The sequence below is a fragment of the Rhincodon typus genome, chromosome 10 (assembly GCF_021869965.1).
Source record: "Rhincodon typus isolate 14 chromosome 10, sRhiTyp1.1, whole genome shotgun sequence".
Classification (NCBI taxonomy): Eukaryota; Metazoa; Chordata; class Chondrichthyes; order Orectolobiformes; family Rhincodontidae; genus Rhincodon; species Rhincodon typus.
In genome coordinates this window covers 71,713,907-71,729,196 of record NC_063341.1, presented here as the reverse complement: position 1 = coordinate 71,729,196, position 15,290 = coordinate 71,713,907, and the positions used below count along the sequence as shown (strand labels likewise).

General features: G+C 41.7%; 1 protein-coding gene across 1 annotated transcript in view; it reads right to left on the bottom strand.

Moving 5' to 3' along the window:
• Positions 1–15,290, bottom strand: part of gipc2 (GIPC PDZ domain containing family, member 2) — a 132,485-nt gene that overhangs the window by 20,343 nt on the left and 96,852 nt on the right. The window contains exons 2-4 of the mRNA XM_048601817.1: positions 6,761–6,992; positions 1,952–1,977; positions 499–544 (exon numbers count right to left, since the gene is read on the bottom strand). Coding sequence (XP_048457774.1) covers positions 499–544; positions 1,952–1,977; positions 6,761–6,992 — 304 coding nt within the window. The remainder of the gene's footprint in view (positions 1–498; positions 545–1,951; positions 1,978–6,760; positions 6,993–15,290) is intronic.

The following is a 15,290-nucleotide window of genomic DNA, read 5'->3' as shown; positions in this document are numbered from 1 at the left end:
TCAGTATTGCATATCTCCCACTTCAGTATTGCATATCTCCCACTTCAGTATTGCATATCTCCCACTTCAGTATTATCACTGAGATGCGAAATCAATCCTGTTTCAATGAAGAGTGTAGACAGGAATGCCAGCAACAGCATTTGTCAAAATGAGGTGCAATATAGTCAGAGCACGGAAACAGACCCTTCAGCATAACTTGGCCATGCCAATTAGGTTTCCGAAACTAAACTTGTCACATTTGCCTGCATTTGGTCCGTGTCTCTCTGAACCTTTTCTATTTATGTACCTATCCAAACGTCTTCTAAATGTTGTAGCTGTACCTGCATCTACCACTTCCTCCGGCAATTCATTCCACATAAAAACCACCTCCTGTGAGAAAAATCCGCTGCTCAAGTACTGTTAATTTTTTCTCCCCACACCTTAAAAACTTATGCCCTCCAATTTTGGATTGCTCTAACTTGGGGAAAAGACCTTGGCTATTCACCTAATCTATGTTGCTCATGATTTTATAAACCTCTATATGGTCAGCACTCAGCCTCCTATGCTCCATGAACAAAGGTCCCAGCCTGTCCATCCTCTCCTCATAACTCAAACCCTCCAGTCTCAATAATATCCTTGTAAATCTTTTTTGCATACTTTCCTGCCATGGACATGGTAGAATAATGATCCAATCAACAAATCAAATCTAAGAACATATGAACTAGAATTTGGAATAGACAATTCAGCTCCTCGAGCCAGCTCACCATTTGATAAAATCAAGGCTTTTCTCATGTCGGCTTCAACTGCACTTTCCTACCCATTACTTTTCAACCATTACAAATTAAAATTATATTTCATCAAATTTACCCATGCCCCAGCAGCCACCACACTCTGGGGTAGTTCAACTCCAGAGACTTTGAGAGAACTAGTAAGAGAGACTAGGACCCAAGGGCACAGTCTCAGAATGATGGGATGAGCCTTTTGAATTGAGATGAGGAGGAATTTCTTCAGCCAGAGGGTGGCAATTCTGTGAAACTCATTGCTGCAGAAGGCTCTGGAGGCCAAGGCATTGAGTGTATTTAAGACAGAAATAGATAGGTTCTTGATTAGTAAGGGGACCAAGGGTTATGGGAAGAAGGCAGAAGAATGGGGTTGAGAAACATATCAGCCATGATCAAATGGCAAAACAGAGTTGATAGGCCCAATGGCTTAATTCTGGTTCTGTATTTTATGGTCTTATGCTGTTCTCTTCAGTAAATTCTCGTCATGTTTGAAATCTGCTATCCCTTTTCTTGAAATTACGACCTCTTGTTCTCGATTACCCTATGAAGAAACATCCACTCTGTCTACTTTGTCAATCCTCTTTAGCATCTTGCATAGCTCAGTTAGATCGTCTCTCATTCTTTTAAACTCCAGAATTAAGGCCTAAGCTGCTCAATCTCTCTTCATAAGTAAAACCCTTTCCCTCTGGAGGGGATCAAAATTGTATGCTCCAAGTGTTATCTCACTACTACCTTGTATGGGTGCAGAAACACTCTCCTACTTTTACACTCTATTCCTTTGGTAATAAAAGCTTTGCTGTTCAATGGTATTACTATGAAGAGCTGGTCAGAGGCTAAGATTCTACAGTTGGTAACTTATAGCCTGTCTCCCCAATGCTTGCAACAATATGCAAGGTATAATTGTGATGGAATACTCTCTATTTGCCTGAATGGTTCCAGTACGTTTAACACACAAAGCTCAAAACCATTCAGAACAATGCTTGATCGGCACCTCATCAGCCATCCTCAAACGTGAACTCTCTTTATCACTGATGCATTGCGGCAGCAGTATGCACCATTTACAAGATGCAGTGCATGAATTCACCAAGCCTCCTTTGACAACTCCTGCCAAACTCACGACCTCCATCATCGGTAAGAGCAAGAGCAACAGATGGGAATATCACACCTGGGAATTCCCCTCTTAGACACACACCATCCTGGCCTGAAACTATATCACCTTTTCCTCACAGTCGCTGCGTCAGAACTCTCTTTCTAACAGCTGTGAGTGCTCCTATTCCCCAAGGACTGCAGCAGTTCAAGCAGGCAGCTCACCACTGGCTCCTCCAGGGAAATTAGGGATAGATAGTAAATGCAGGCTGAGCCAGCCATGTCCATATCACACAAATGAATTTTAAAATATGAACTGCTCTGTTTCTCTGGGAGTGATGAGTGCAGATGCTTTAAAGTTAGACAGGTATATGGAGGCAAAGAGAATGGAGGATATATTGAAATAAATGTTTGAAAAGATGGCAGATTTAGAGCAGGAAAAGTGGAAGGAGACAAATGAAACTTAAACATCAGCAAGGACAGGTGATGCTAAGCAACCCATTTCTGTGTGATTTAAACTACATAATTCATTGAGACAGAGAATCTAACCAACTCACCATGCTGTATGTAATCATGTTTGAATAAAGCATTTCTTTCAACAAATTTCCCCAAGAAAACAGACAAGAGGAGATGTATATTGATGAGAATATTCGTGGTGAACCAAGCAGCAAAATCTCTGTCAAAGATCAATTCTTAAGTAACCTACAATTATCCCAGATTGACCATCTCAGACAATTTGAGAGTCACATTATTGTATAGTACAAACCATTCTGTTTAACATTTAAAAACTTCAATTCAAAATAAAGAAGTTGGACTCAGTGCAAGATGGTGTTAATCCTAATTCTCAGTCTCCAAATTTAAGAGGTACCAAAATCTCCAATACCGTATTGAACTAGGGAGGAAGCATCTCAGACTAGTCTTGATTATAATCAACTGATTCCAACTGGTAACAAGCTGTGAGCTAGGCTGTGCTTGTTTCTCTCAGATACACAATCTGCTGAGACGGTAGGGGGAAGAAGAATGACTACACTAACAACAGTCACAATTAACATGTAAAAATTTTAAAATGTCATGCAGACCTTCAATGATAGGTTTTATCTACTTAGGCGTAGTCAGTAAATTAGGGCTATTTCCTAAACAGTACTGTCTCCATCCTTTTTTTGAAAAGCATGGTCACTTTCTGAAAAACAAACTGTCACTTCCTCAGTTCTGTACCTCGATCCTCCCACTTGCTGCCTCCTTCAGCCAGCTCCCCCAGGACCTCACCCGAAGTGAGAGGGATGAGCCAGGAAATGGATGAGTAGAAAAAAAGTTAAGAATCACTAAGTATTGGGAGGATGATTTTTGGGTCAATTTAGGTTCAAGACATCCAATACATCTTTCATGTAAAAAATACACATCAGAAACATAACCCGTCTTTACAACATGTTTATACATAGGAAAGTAATTAGCATGGCTTTCTTTAAGAACACATCAGAAATGCTAAAGGAACAATAGTGATACAACTGTCTGGAATAAGCCTCTAAATGCCACAAGGTGGCAGTGCAATACACATTCATTCCAATGGTGGCTCGCAAACACATAATGGAGCAGAAGTAGGCCATTCAGCCCACTGACCCTGTTTTGCCATTGCGACTACATAGACCTCATAACCAACTCCACTTTTCTGCCTCTTTCCAAAAACCTTCACTCCCTTACTGGCTAAATCTGTGCCTCAACCTTGAATATACTCAATGAATCAGCCTCAAGAGGCCTCTGCAGTAAAGCATTCCACAGAATCACTACCCTCTCAGAAGAAATTCCTCATCTGTCCCTGATGGGAGAATTCTTATCCTAAGATAATGCCCTCTGCTCCCTGACCGTCCTACAAGAGAAAATAACCCTTCTGCATCTACTCTCAATATGTCCTCTAAAAATCTTGGATGTTTCAATCAGGTCACCTCTCATTCCAACAAGTACAGGCCCAAACTATTCAATCTCTCCTCATAAGACAGTCCTTCCACACCCGGTATCAGTCGAGTCAACTTTTGCTGGACTACCTCCAATGCCAGTATTAGACCTTGATGGATACAATCATACACAGTTACATAAACTGCAATCAGGCAAGTACATTTTTTTAGGAATGTGCAACAGAATGCTTTCTTCCTATTACGATATATAACCACAAACAAACTTGTCAACTACTCAACAGTTGTTTCTGAGGACAGATGCATAACAAGTTGACATATATAACTGGTTAAAGGACCCAAAAGTGCTCATCTAAACAATTCAGATTTACATCCCATTGTCCCAAAGCCAGAAAAAGAAAGGGGAAAATGTTAGGTGGGGCATGTAGACATGATGTCATCTTGTTCAAGATTTGTTTTTAATTTCACAGTTGTGTCAGTTTCAGAGTATTTAGGTGTTTGTATTGATACATAAACAGTTATGTACAAAGGGCATCCTGGAAAGTGATTTCTGTCAAAAGGAATACATTTTAATGTGTTAGCGAAGTAATCGTGAGTAGTTCTGTGAGACGGTCTTAGGTAGCTCCATAACTAACTTTGTCTTCAAAGTTTGACCAATGAATCATATTCGGCAAAATTGAAATCATTAATGAGGCACGTAAAAGGAACATTAGGTAATACTAAAACGGAACAGTTTATAAAGAAGCAATCTAAAACTGTTGTGGCTACACAATAGATCTCTGAATTCACTGAGATCTGATCCAGTGGGAATTTCATGATTATCAGTACTCAAGAGTTTATAACCTAGACAATCTAACACATATTTAATTGTCAATTACAATTTGCTAAGTAAACCTGTGGATAGCTACCTCCATTACTGTGAATCTTCTAAGTTACTCTGGAAACTAATGACATATATCCTCCAACACTAATTGATTCAACTACACAACTGAGTAACCAACCATTGTTTTCACGTAGAATTATTATTCTAGCTATAACGAAGGAAAAAATGTCATTATCCAGTGCAAACACAGCAGTAACAACTTCCTTCCCCTTGCCAACATTTTGCAGTGCTTATTCTATCAACAATGATCTGCCGGCTGGCTTTTTCACTCAGTAGATTGCCTACTGGAAATATCCACACCCAAACCCAACCCTTCTGGCACTTCCTTCTGCACTGAGCATGCAAAAGGAACTGACGTTTTACTTTCAGTCCCTTTATGTGCAATTGGGTACTTTTGTTTTAAATTACATCTTTTCCAATTTATAAGCTTCAGTCAACCAGTCTTGTACACCGACACAAAAGAGACTTCTAATTTTAGATTTTATCTTGGAATATGGAGCACAGGATATGCCATTCAGCTCCTTGCACCTGTGCTGGCTCTGTGAAATGGCAACTAATTAGTTTCCATTGCTTTCTACCATAGCCTTGGAAGCTACTCATCAAGACGTTATCCGATTTCTTTTTCAAAGTTATCAATTCTGCTTCCCTGACCCAAGAGCAGTCCACTCCTGATCATCATTAAAAACAAGTGTTGTCATCTCTCCCCTTGTTAAAGAAGACAAGTTTGCAATCCAAGCATGAACACAGTCACTTCCAGGGAACAATATAGTTTCCAGGGCAATGTGCAAAAAAAAATGCCTTGACATCCAAACAGGTCAGATACTGCCATGCAGATCTGCTTAGCATTGGGTTACCAACATTAAGTGTTTTGACCTTTACATAAGTACAAAACACATCAACACCCATTTCAAGATCATCATGTTAACACAACACTGCCACCTCAGGGGAGGTAGCGATAAAAAGCAAAAATTCTACAGGTGAAGGTGGCTTTTGTTCTCCTGTGTTGGTGAAATTTCACTCCCACCATACCAAAGTCTGCAGCTAACAATCTTTATAAATATATATATCTGAACAGTTAACGGTTTGATCAAAAGCTGGTGTCATCAAATACACATTCACTTTTAGTGTCAATGGAAGTTGTGTAAACATTGGCAAGAATCGAAGGGGAAGGAAGTTAATTGACAACTTGTACAGAGGCCTCTTCTGGAATACTGTGTCCAGTTCTGGTCGCCCAGTTATAGGAAGGATATTAAGCTAGAGGGGGTTCAAAAGCAATTTACCAGGATGCTGCCCAGTATGTAGGGTTTGAGTTATAAGGAGAGGCTAGATAAGCTGGGACCTTCTTCCAATGGAGCATAGAAGGTTGACAGATGACCTTATATAAGTTAATGGTAGGTGCCTTTTCCCCTGAACGGGGGGAGGGGCATATTTTTAAGGAGCGAAATTTAAAAAAGACATGAGGGACAATTTTTTTTTTTTTTTTTTAAAAACACAGAGGGTGGTTCGCATGTGGAATGAACTTGCTGAGGAAATGGTAAATGTGGGCACAGTTCCAACATTTAAAAGACCCTTAGGTAAGTATATGAATAGGAAAGATTTGGAGGGATATGGGCGAGGAGCAGGCAGGTGGGACTAGTTTAGTTTGGGATTATGGTTGGACTGAAGCATCTGTTTTTGTGCTCTATGACCCTATGCATGAGCCCTTCCAATAGAACAATAGAGTTTAATTCAACTTTCAATACGATTCTCTGGATGCAACAGTCACTGGCATGATAAGCATTTATTACCCATTCCTAATTGGTCTTAAGATGACTTAATGAATCAACTGGCACCTCAGTACTCTTGATGGTGAACTGCCACACTGCAATTAGGTAGGGAGGAATTTGAATAGATGGAACTTGATCCAGCAAACACGAAAGAAAAGTGACATCCATCCAAGTCAGGATGGTGTACAACTTTGCTTTAAGAGGTTACAAAATTGTTCAACAATGATAGAAAAGGTAAAACTCAAAATGGCTTGCAACAGCAGTAAAATTTGCAACTGTATTACTGGCGGAAAGTAATAAACAGAAGCAAGCAAAATTACTTGACAGGAAAAGTTTCACATTATACTTGACGCAAACCGAGTGCTACTTTCTCCATTTGCTTGGGTATAGAATTCAAACCTACTTTTATAAAAGCAAATCCTGCCCCGTTGTCAGTTATAGTAAGTCCCAGAGCATCCTCTGCTTTAAACACATCGACTTCTTTCTTCAGGCCCTTTGTGTGCGCAAAAATAAAGTCTTCCAGGCCTATCTGTCCTCCAAGAAGTTTGTCCATATCAATTCTGTGAGTATTCAATGTGCAGAAAAGAATCTGTGTGGAAAGAAAAACATTAATGATGAACATAGAAATGCAGAAGTCCTAACTTACAGGATGACATTAGTTGCCTCCAAACTGATTATTCCTTGTAGTTATCAAACAAATTCGTGAGCAAATTTCAACTCTATCACTTGTGGATTTGCCACTTAATTTATTCCACCATGTTGGTGTTTTTGGTTTAAACTGGAACTTCCTCATTTCTTACCTAGCTATTTAAACAGAGTTTTGATTAGTTGTCCTAATAATGCCATATGTAGTCCAGTCTCAATTTTTGCCTGATTCTGGGAATGATTTTGCTGTTGTATTAAAATTGTTAGATGAAATCTCAGCATAGTTACAAGACAGACAAAAACCATTCAACCTGTTGTGACCACCAGATTTCTATAAACTCCCTTGGTTCTGCTCCCCCACCTGTCTTACATAGACTTTATCCCTTCAATTCATGGTGGTGCAATGGTCAGCAGGACAAAATCACCAGTCTATCGCAATGCCTCCTCCAACCACCTCTGGTTCCTCTTGAAATAACTATTCAATTTTGCTTTGAAGGCCTTTACTTTGTCTCCACCACACACAGATCAGAACACATCTTGTTTGTGTTACTTATTCTGCCATTTGCCTTAAATTAGTGTCCTCTGATCTTACCACCAATGGAAAGGTTCTCCCCATCCACTCTGCCCAGAACCTTCATGGCTTCAAGCACCTTAATCACAAGTCTTCCCTCATCAGAAGTGACTAGGTCCAACTTCTCCAATTTACTCATGGAACTGAATTCCTTCATCCCTAGATACATTCCCACAAATCCATTCTGCATCTTTTCTATTGCCTTCACATCGTTTTAAGTGCTAGAACAGGACGCTACCTCAGTTGAGGCTGAACTAGTGTTTTATATAGGCTCATCACAACTTCCCTGTCTTTGTATTCAATGCAACACTTCAGAAAGGCCAGAATGTCTCATATTTTATGATTAACCATTTTCTCAACTTGTCCTGTCACCTGGATGATTTGTACACATACACACCCAGGTGCTGTTGCTTTTCTACCGCTTTAGGACTGCACTCTTAATTTTGTATTGCCTCTCCTCACTCTTTCTTCCAAAATGAATCATTTTACGTTTGTCTACATTAATTTCATTTGCCGCTTGTCTGTCCGATCCACCAACCTGTCTACATCCCCATGAAGTTCAACATGATTGTCCACACAGTTCACTACACTTTCAAGTTTTGTCATCTGTTAATTTTTCAATTATGCCTTGCACACCCCAGTCGAGATCATGCAGTAGAATATAAACAAATTGCTTTTATATGATGCACCATTGCTAAATTGGATCATACAAGGATCAAAAAGGGATTTAAGCTTATTTACGTGCATTTTAATCAGAAAGACTGAGAAATCATTAAATAGCAACACCTTCTGATCACCAAAATGTCAGTGACTGTAAAGACCAAAGGAGGGGAAGTGAATACGATAGGGAGAGTTTCAGGCTTAATGGTATTAGCACTAAACTATTAATCCAGAAACCCAGCGAATGTTCTGGGGAACCGGATTTGAATCCCACCACGGCAGATGGTGGAATTTGAATTCAATAAAATATCTGGAATTTAGAATCTACTAATCACCATGAAATCATTGCCGATTGTCGGGGAAACCCATCTGGTTCACTAATGTCCTTCAGGGAAGGAAATCTGCTGTCCTTACCTGGTCTGGCCTACATGTGACTCCAGACCCACAGCAATGTGGTTGACTCTCAAATGCCCTCTGAAATGGCCTAGCAAGCCTCTCAGTTATACTAATCGCTACAAAGTCACAAAGAAGTGAAACTGGACGGATGATCTGGCATCAACCTAGGCACCAGAAAAGACAACGGCAGAAACAGCCTTGTCGACCCTGCAAAGCCCTCCTCACTAACCTCTGGGGGTTAGTGCCAAAATTGGGAGAGCTGTCTCAGACTAGTTAAACAACAGCCTGACATTGTCTATAAGGTATGATTCTGTGAGTATGACTATGTCCCAGACACCACCACCATCATCCCTGGATATGTCCTGTCCCATCGGCAGGACAGACCCAGGAGAAGGGGTGGCACAGTGGTATACCGTCGGGAGGGTGCTGCTCTAGGAGACCTCAACATTGACTGCAGACTCCACGAAGTCTTGTGGCTTCAGGTTAAACATGGGCAAGGAAACCTCCTGCTGATTACCACAGACCGTCCTCCTCAGCTGATGAAGCGGTACTCCTCAATGTTGAGCAACACTTGGAGGAAGCACTGAGGACGGCAAGGGCACAAAATGTACTCTGGGTGGGGATTTCAATGTCAGTAGTACCGATCGAGCTGCTCGAGTCCTAAAGGACATAGCTGCTAGACAGGGTCTGCGGCAGGTGGTGAGGGAACCAACAAGAGGGAAAAACGTACTTGACCTCATCCTTACCAATCTGCCAGCTGCAGGTGTATCTGTCCATGACGGTATCGGTAAAAGCGACCATCGCACAGTCCTTGTGGAGGCGAAGTCCCACCTTCAGATTGAGAACAACTCCTATTGTGTTGTGTGGCACTATCACTGTGCTAAATGGGACAAACTGCGCAAAGATCCAGCAACTCAAGTCTGGGCATCCATGAGGCGGTGTGGGCCATCAACAGCAGCAGAATTGTACTCCAGCATAATCTGTGACCTCATGGCCCGGCATATCCCCCATTCAACCATTACCATTAAGCCAGGGAATCAACCCTGGTTCAACGGAGAGTGTAGGAGGGCATGCCAGGAGCAGCACCAGGCATACCTGAAGATGAGGTATCAACCTGGTGAAGCCACCAAACAGGACTACTTGCACGCCAAACAGCAAAAGCAGCAAGTGATAGACAGAGCCAAGCAATCCCACACCAACAGATCACATCTAAGCTCTGCAGTCCTGCCACATCCAGGCTCCACAAATATCCCCATCCTCAATGATGGAAGAGCCCAACACATCAGTGCACAAGATAAGGCTGAAGCATTTGCAGTAATCTTCAGCAAGAAGTGCCGAGTGTAAGATCCACCTCAGCCTCCTCCAGTGGTCCCCAGCATTACAGATACCAGTCTTCAGCCAATTCCATTCACTCCACGTGATATCAAGAAACAGTTGGAAACAGAGGATACTGCAAAGGCTACAGGTCCTGACAACATTCCGACAATAGTACTGAAGACTTGTGCTCTAGAACTTGCCACTCCTCCAGCCAAGCTGTTCCAGTACAGTTACAACACTGGTATCTAGCCAACAATGTGGAAAATTACCCAAGTATGTTCTATAATCAGAAAGCAGGACAAATCCAACCCGGCCAATTATCGCGCCCCATCAGTCTACTCTCGATCATCTGTAGAGTGATGGAAGGGGTCATCAACAGTGCTATCAAGCAATAAGCTGCTCAATGAGGCCCAGTTTGGGTCCCGCCAGGGCCACTCAGCTCCTGACCTCATTACAGCCTTGGTTCAAACATGGATAAAAGAGCTGAATTCCAGAGGTGAGGTGAGAGTGACAGCCCTTGATATCAAGGCTGTATTCACCAAACGTGGCCTCAAGGAGCCCTAGCAAAATTGGAATCAACAGGCATCAAGGGGCAAACTCTCCGGTGGTTGGAGTCATACTTGACAAATAGGAAGATGGTCATGGTTGTTGGCGGTCAATCATCTCAGCTCCAGGACATCTCTGCAGGTGTTCCTCAGGGTAGTGACCTAGGCCCAACCACCTTCAGCTGCTTCATCAATGACCTTCTCTCCATCATAAGGTCAGAAGTGGGGATGTTCGCCGATGATCGCACAACGTTCAGGACCATTCATGACTCAAATACTGAAGCAGTCCGTATTCACATGCAACAAGATCTGGACAATATCCAGGCATGGGCTGACCAGTGGCAAGTGACAAGTGACATTCATGCCACACAAATGCCAGGCTATGACCATCGCCAATAAGCGACAATCTAACCACCGTTCAATGGTATTACCATCACTGAATCCCCACTAACATCCTGGGAGTTACTATTGACCAGAAACTCAACTGGACTCACCACATAAACACAGTGGCTACAAGAGCAGGCCAGAAGCCAGGAATACTGCGAGTAACTCACTTCCTGACTCCTCAAAGCCTGTCCACCATCTACAAGGCACAGTCAGGAGCGTGATGGAATACTCCCCACTTGCCTGGATGAGTGCAGCTCCAACCACACTAAAAGCTTGACAGCATCCAGGACAAAGCAGCCCACTTGATTGGCACTACATCCACAAGCATCCACTTCCACCACCACCGACGCTCCGTAGCAGCAGTGTGTACTATCTACAAGATACACTGCAGAAATTCAAAGATCCTCAGACAACACCTTCCAAACCCATGACCACTTCCATCTACAAGGGCAAGGGCAAGAGATACATGGGAATACCACCCCCTGCAAGTTCCCCTCCAAGTCACTCACCACCCTGACTTGGAAATATATCGCTGTTCCTTCGCTGTCACTGGGTCAAAATCCTGGAATTCCCCCCCTAATAGCATTGTGGGTCGATCCACAGCAGGAGGACTGCAGTGGTTCAAGGCGGCAGCTCAGCACTACCTTCTCAAGGGCAACTAAAGATGGGTGAGAGATGCTGGCCAGCCAGCAACGCCCACATCGCACAATAGAAAAAAAAATTTCAAATGAACTCACTACAGAAGAAATTTGCCCTACATTAGTTTGGTTCAGCTGTCAGCATCTTACCCATTTACCACCACCCACCATGTCTGCAAAACAATTTTAGTGTCACATGTCCCAAAGCCTTCACTATCAATGAAGCTATTTTAAAATGTCATCACTATTGCAATGTCAGGAAAGCAGGCAGGCAATTTTTCACAATAAAGCTGGTACAAATGACAATGAAATGATGTCCAGTTAATCTTTTTGGATAAGCCTTGTGACATAAATGACAGTATTCCTGCCTGAGCCATAAACACCAGATTCACAAGGCCCACTCCAGGACTTGATGGCCAAGGAAGTTGCATTCACAAAATGGCCACGAGGTTGATCATCATCATCTACTTCATCTATGATGAGTGATAAGAGCAGGCAAGTCTCCTGGTCAGCCATGTTTGATGTGGAGTGCCATTCAACAATCTACTGCCTCTGGCAACAAGCCTGCACCCTGTTGCAGAAAATCTAGCCAAGGAAACAGGCACGAGCATGAGTGTTGCCCTCCTCATCCGCCACAAGGAAGTAAACAAAAATAATATTTATGAGAAACACTTGTTGAACAATAAATGTAGGTCACAACACCAGAGAGGATTCCTGCTCTCCTTTTAGCAAGTACCATAGTATCTTTTAATATCCACCTAGAGGAGGCATATGGGTCATCAGTTTAATGTCCCATCTGAAAGACAATAACACTGACAACACTGCGCTACCTCAACTGTCTACCAGGAACAACCTGAGTATTGAAATTCAAAGAAGACAAACAATAGGAAAGAACAGAAATTCCAAACATAAAACAGAAGCCAGGTATGCCTTAAAACAGCATTCAAACTGATGCAATTTGGAGCAAGGTAAAGATATAGCATACATGCAGAACCAGCTCCTAAAGACTCTCTGCTTAGGTGGAAACATTGCTGTCCTGTTCAGACAATATTTTTAAGTACCTTTTTCATCTTACTGGATTACTATGGAAAATTTACGAAAACAGGCCGATAAAGCACCTTGCATGAACATTAGCTAAGTTATTGGGATCTTGTTCTGTCCCCTTATGTTGACATGCTCTGTTGTACACTACCTGCTCCAACTGATGACCAAATCATGGTAAATCACAAATAAATAAAAGACACAAACATTAACTTTGAACAGCTGGAGATCTTGTAAAGGGAGTAGTCAGGAGGATAATGCATCATGCCTGAAAGCTTATTGATGAGTCTAAGGTTGGAGAGTAAGGTAACGTGGGAAGTCATAACTGCAGGCTAACAAGAACAACCAGGAACACAAAGGGAAGAGGACAAATAGAAGGGTGAAAAGAAAAGGAGAGACAAAAAAGGCAACTGAAAGGAAGGAGGGGAGATTCAAAATTAGTATACAGGTTAAAAATTGAACCAGTCAATAAAGGAGTAGAAGCAAAGAAACTAGGCTGTTATCAGAATCAAAACTCTGAGGTTTCAAAAAGATTATTTCTAATCTTAATTAAAACAAACCTGCATTTTAACGGCACCTTTCAAGGTGCCTTCCAACATAGTTTGCAGCCTCTGAAATGTGTTTCCAAGTGAAGTCATTGTTATAAATACGTAGCATGATACCAATTTTATGTTGGACAAGATCCCATAAACAGCAATGTGATAACATCACAGCATTTGTTATCAGGATAAACCAAAGAACCAGAGATGCTGGAACCTGGAAATGGTTCAACTTCTGAAGAAGGGTCACTGGGCTCAAAACGTTAACTGTGTTTTCTCTGCACCATGTTGACGGACCTGAGTTTCTCTGCAATTTCTGTTTTTGTTTTTGTTATTAAGTATTAGTTGAGAAAGAAATATCTGTCAGGGCATCAGACAGAACTTGAGGTCTTCTTTGCAATTTTACCAAAGAATATTTCATATACATCTCAAGAGTACGTCAAACCTCAGTTTAATGGCAGGACAGATGTTCAAATATCAGTGCCCACTCTCAGGTAAACATGTCCAGGTAGAGACATGGTTTACGGTTAGCTTGACTGTGGCCTTCCCAATGTCTGTATGCCTGACACAAGACTCCCAAAACAAGCGCTCTATTCCAAGCTTTACTACAACAAGAGCTTAACAGGAGGGCAGAGGAAATGTTTTGAGGGTGTCTTCAAAGCCTCCCTGTCAGAAATCCAATTGGCAATCTCTTGCACAAGACAACCCAAAGAAGCATCCATTAAGGAGCCAAACCATTTCAATCATCTCAAACAAGCCTAAAAGGAGAACAAACGTAAATACTAGAATAAGCATGCGAAAAGAGTATCCCACTTTCAAAGCTATTGCTCCGTCTGCGACAGGGTATATGAAATCAGTATTAGTTAATTTAATCACCTGAAGATCTACAATTCCAAAGTGAAAGTACATAATCCTCTGTCCCCAAGAGACAGCCTAAGAAGAGGATACCACCCTTTACCAGTTCCTGGGCAAGTGGCAGTCTTTCAGGCAATTATTTTTCCCAAAACTGTTTTGTTGTTTACATTAACCTCAAGTTCCACTTCTTGGTTCCCTCGAAGATCAGGTATAGACTGTTTTCTCTCTAAGGTCAGAGATAGTATCTTTTCCACTGTACCATGAAGACAGGCCCTAACGTCACAACAAATCTGCCATTTCCTTACTTTCGATTGAAATATTGCCCATATCTGTTTCTAGAGATTCTACATTACACTGACCTTTGTGGAAATAAACATAAAAGCTGTGCGTTAACCTGGATATACCCAAGCTTTTTATTGCATTCAATTTTGCAGGTTTTTTTTAAAATCTTCCTTTGTGACACCTCAACCCACAGCCCCGAGTCCACACAATCCTCTACACTTTCATAGTTTCCTTTCAGTTTCATACAATCACATCTATTTTGTCAACTAAGGCTGTGTTATTTGCTCAGTAGAGTCCTCTCCTTCAGCATACATACTGGTCCCGCATAAACTTAAATGCTTTTTCAACACATCCCACTGCTCATGTTTATGATTAACCAACGATAGTTTTGACTAGTTTCTATCAGTTTCAGCCTCTTCTATTTTAACCTGATCAAAATCTAGAAATTGAGTTACTGCATGAACACAGTTCTAATACAGAATATTTATTTATATAGTGAATTGTTGTGTCATACAGAATGCACTGGAAATACTCAAGTCAGGTGTCATCGATGGAGCAAAATGTAGATTTAATGCTTCCCATTGATGACCTCCTGTTCCAAGCCAAACACTCACCACAACGCGTTTATTGGGAGGCCTCATTTTTAAAAGAAAGGTGTTATTACTGCTTAAGCTATGTTTGCGTCAAAGCCATGACGTTGCTATAATTATCCATAATAACTGCACAGATGTCGAGGGCCTTGCTCACAAATTAACAGAGACTCTGGAGGGAAATGCAGAGGAGGACATAGAGTGAGCTACTCAAATCAACAGAGTTTACAGTCACTGAGAAAGTGGAGGTCAAAAGAAGAATGACAAAATTAACCACGGGCACAGTCAGCAGTGAGTTCAACTAGTGAGTGGGACAGAGTACTTGGCTTGTTGCTTATAGCGAGGCAATGTCTCGTAACTCAATGGGCTCTTTTAGAAGCTGCCGAGAGGCATTGCTAGAAGCTGCCGAGAGGCATTGCTA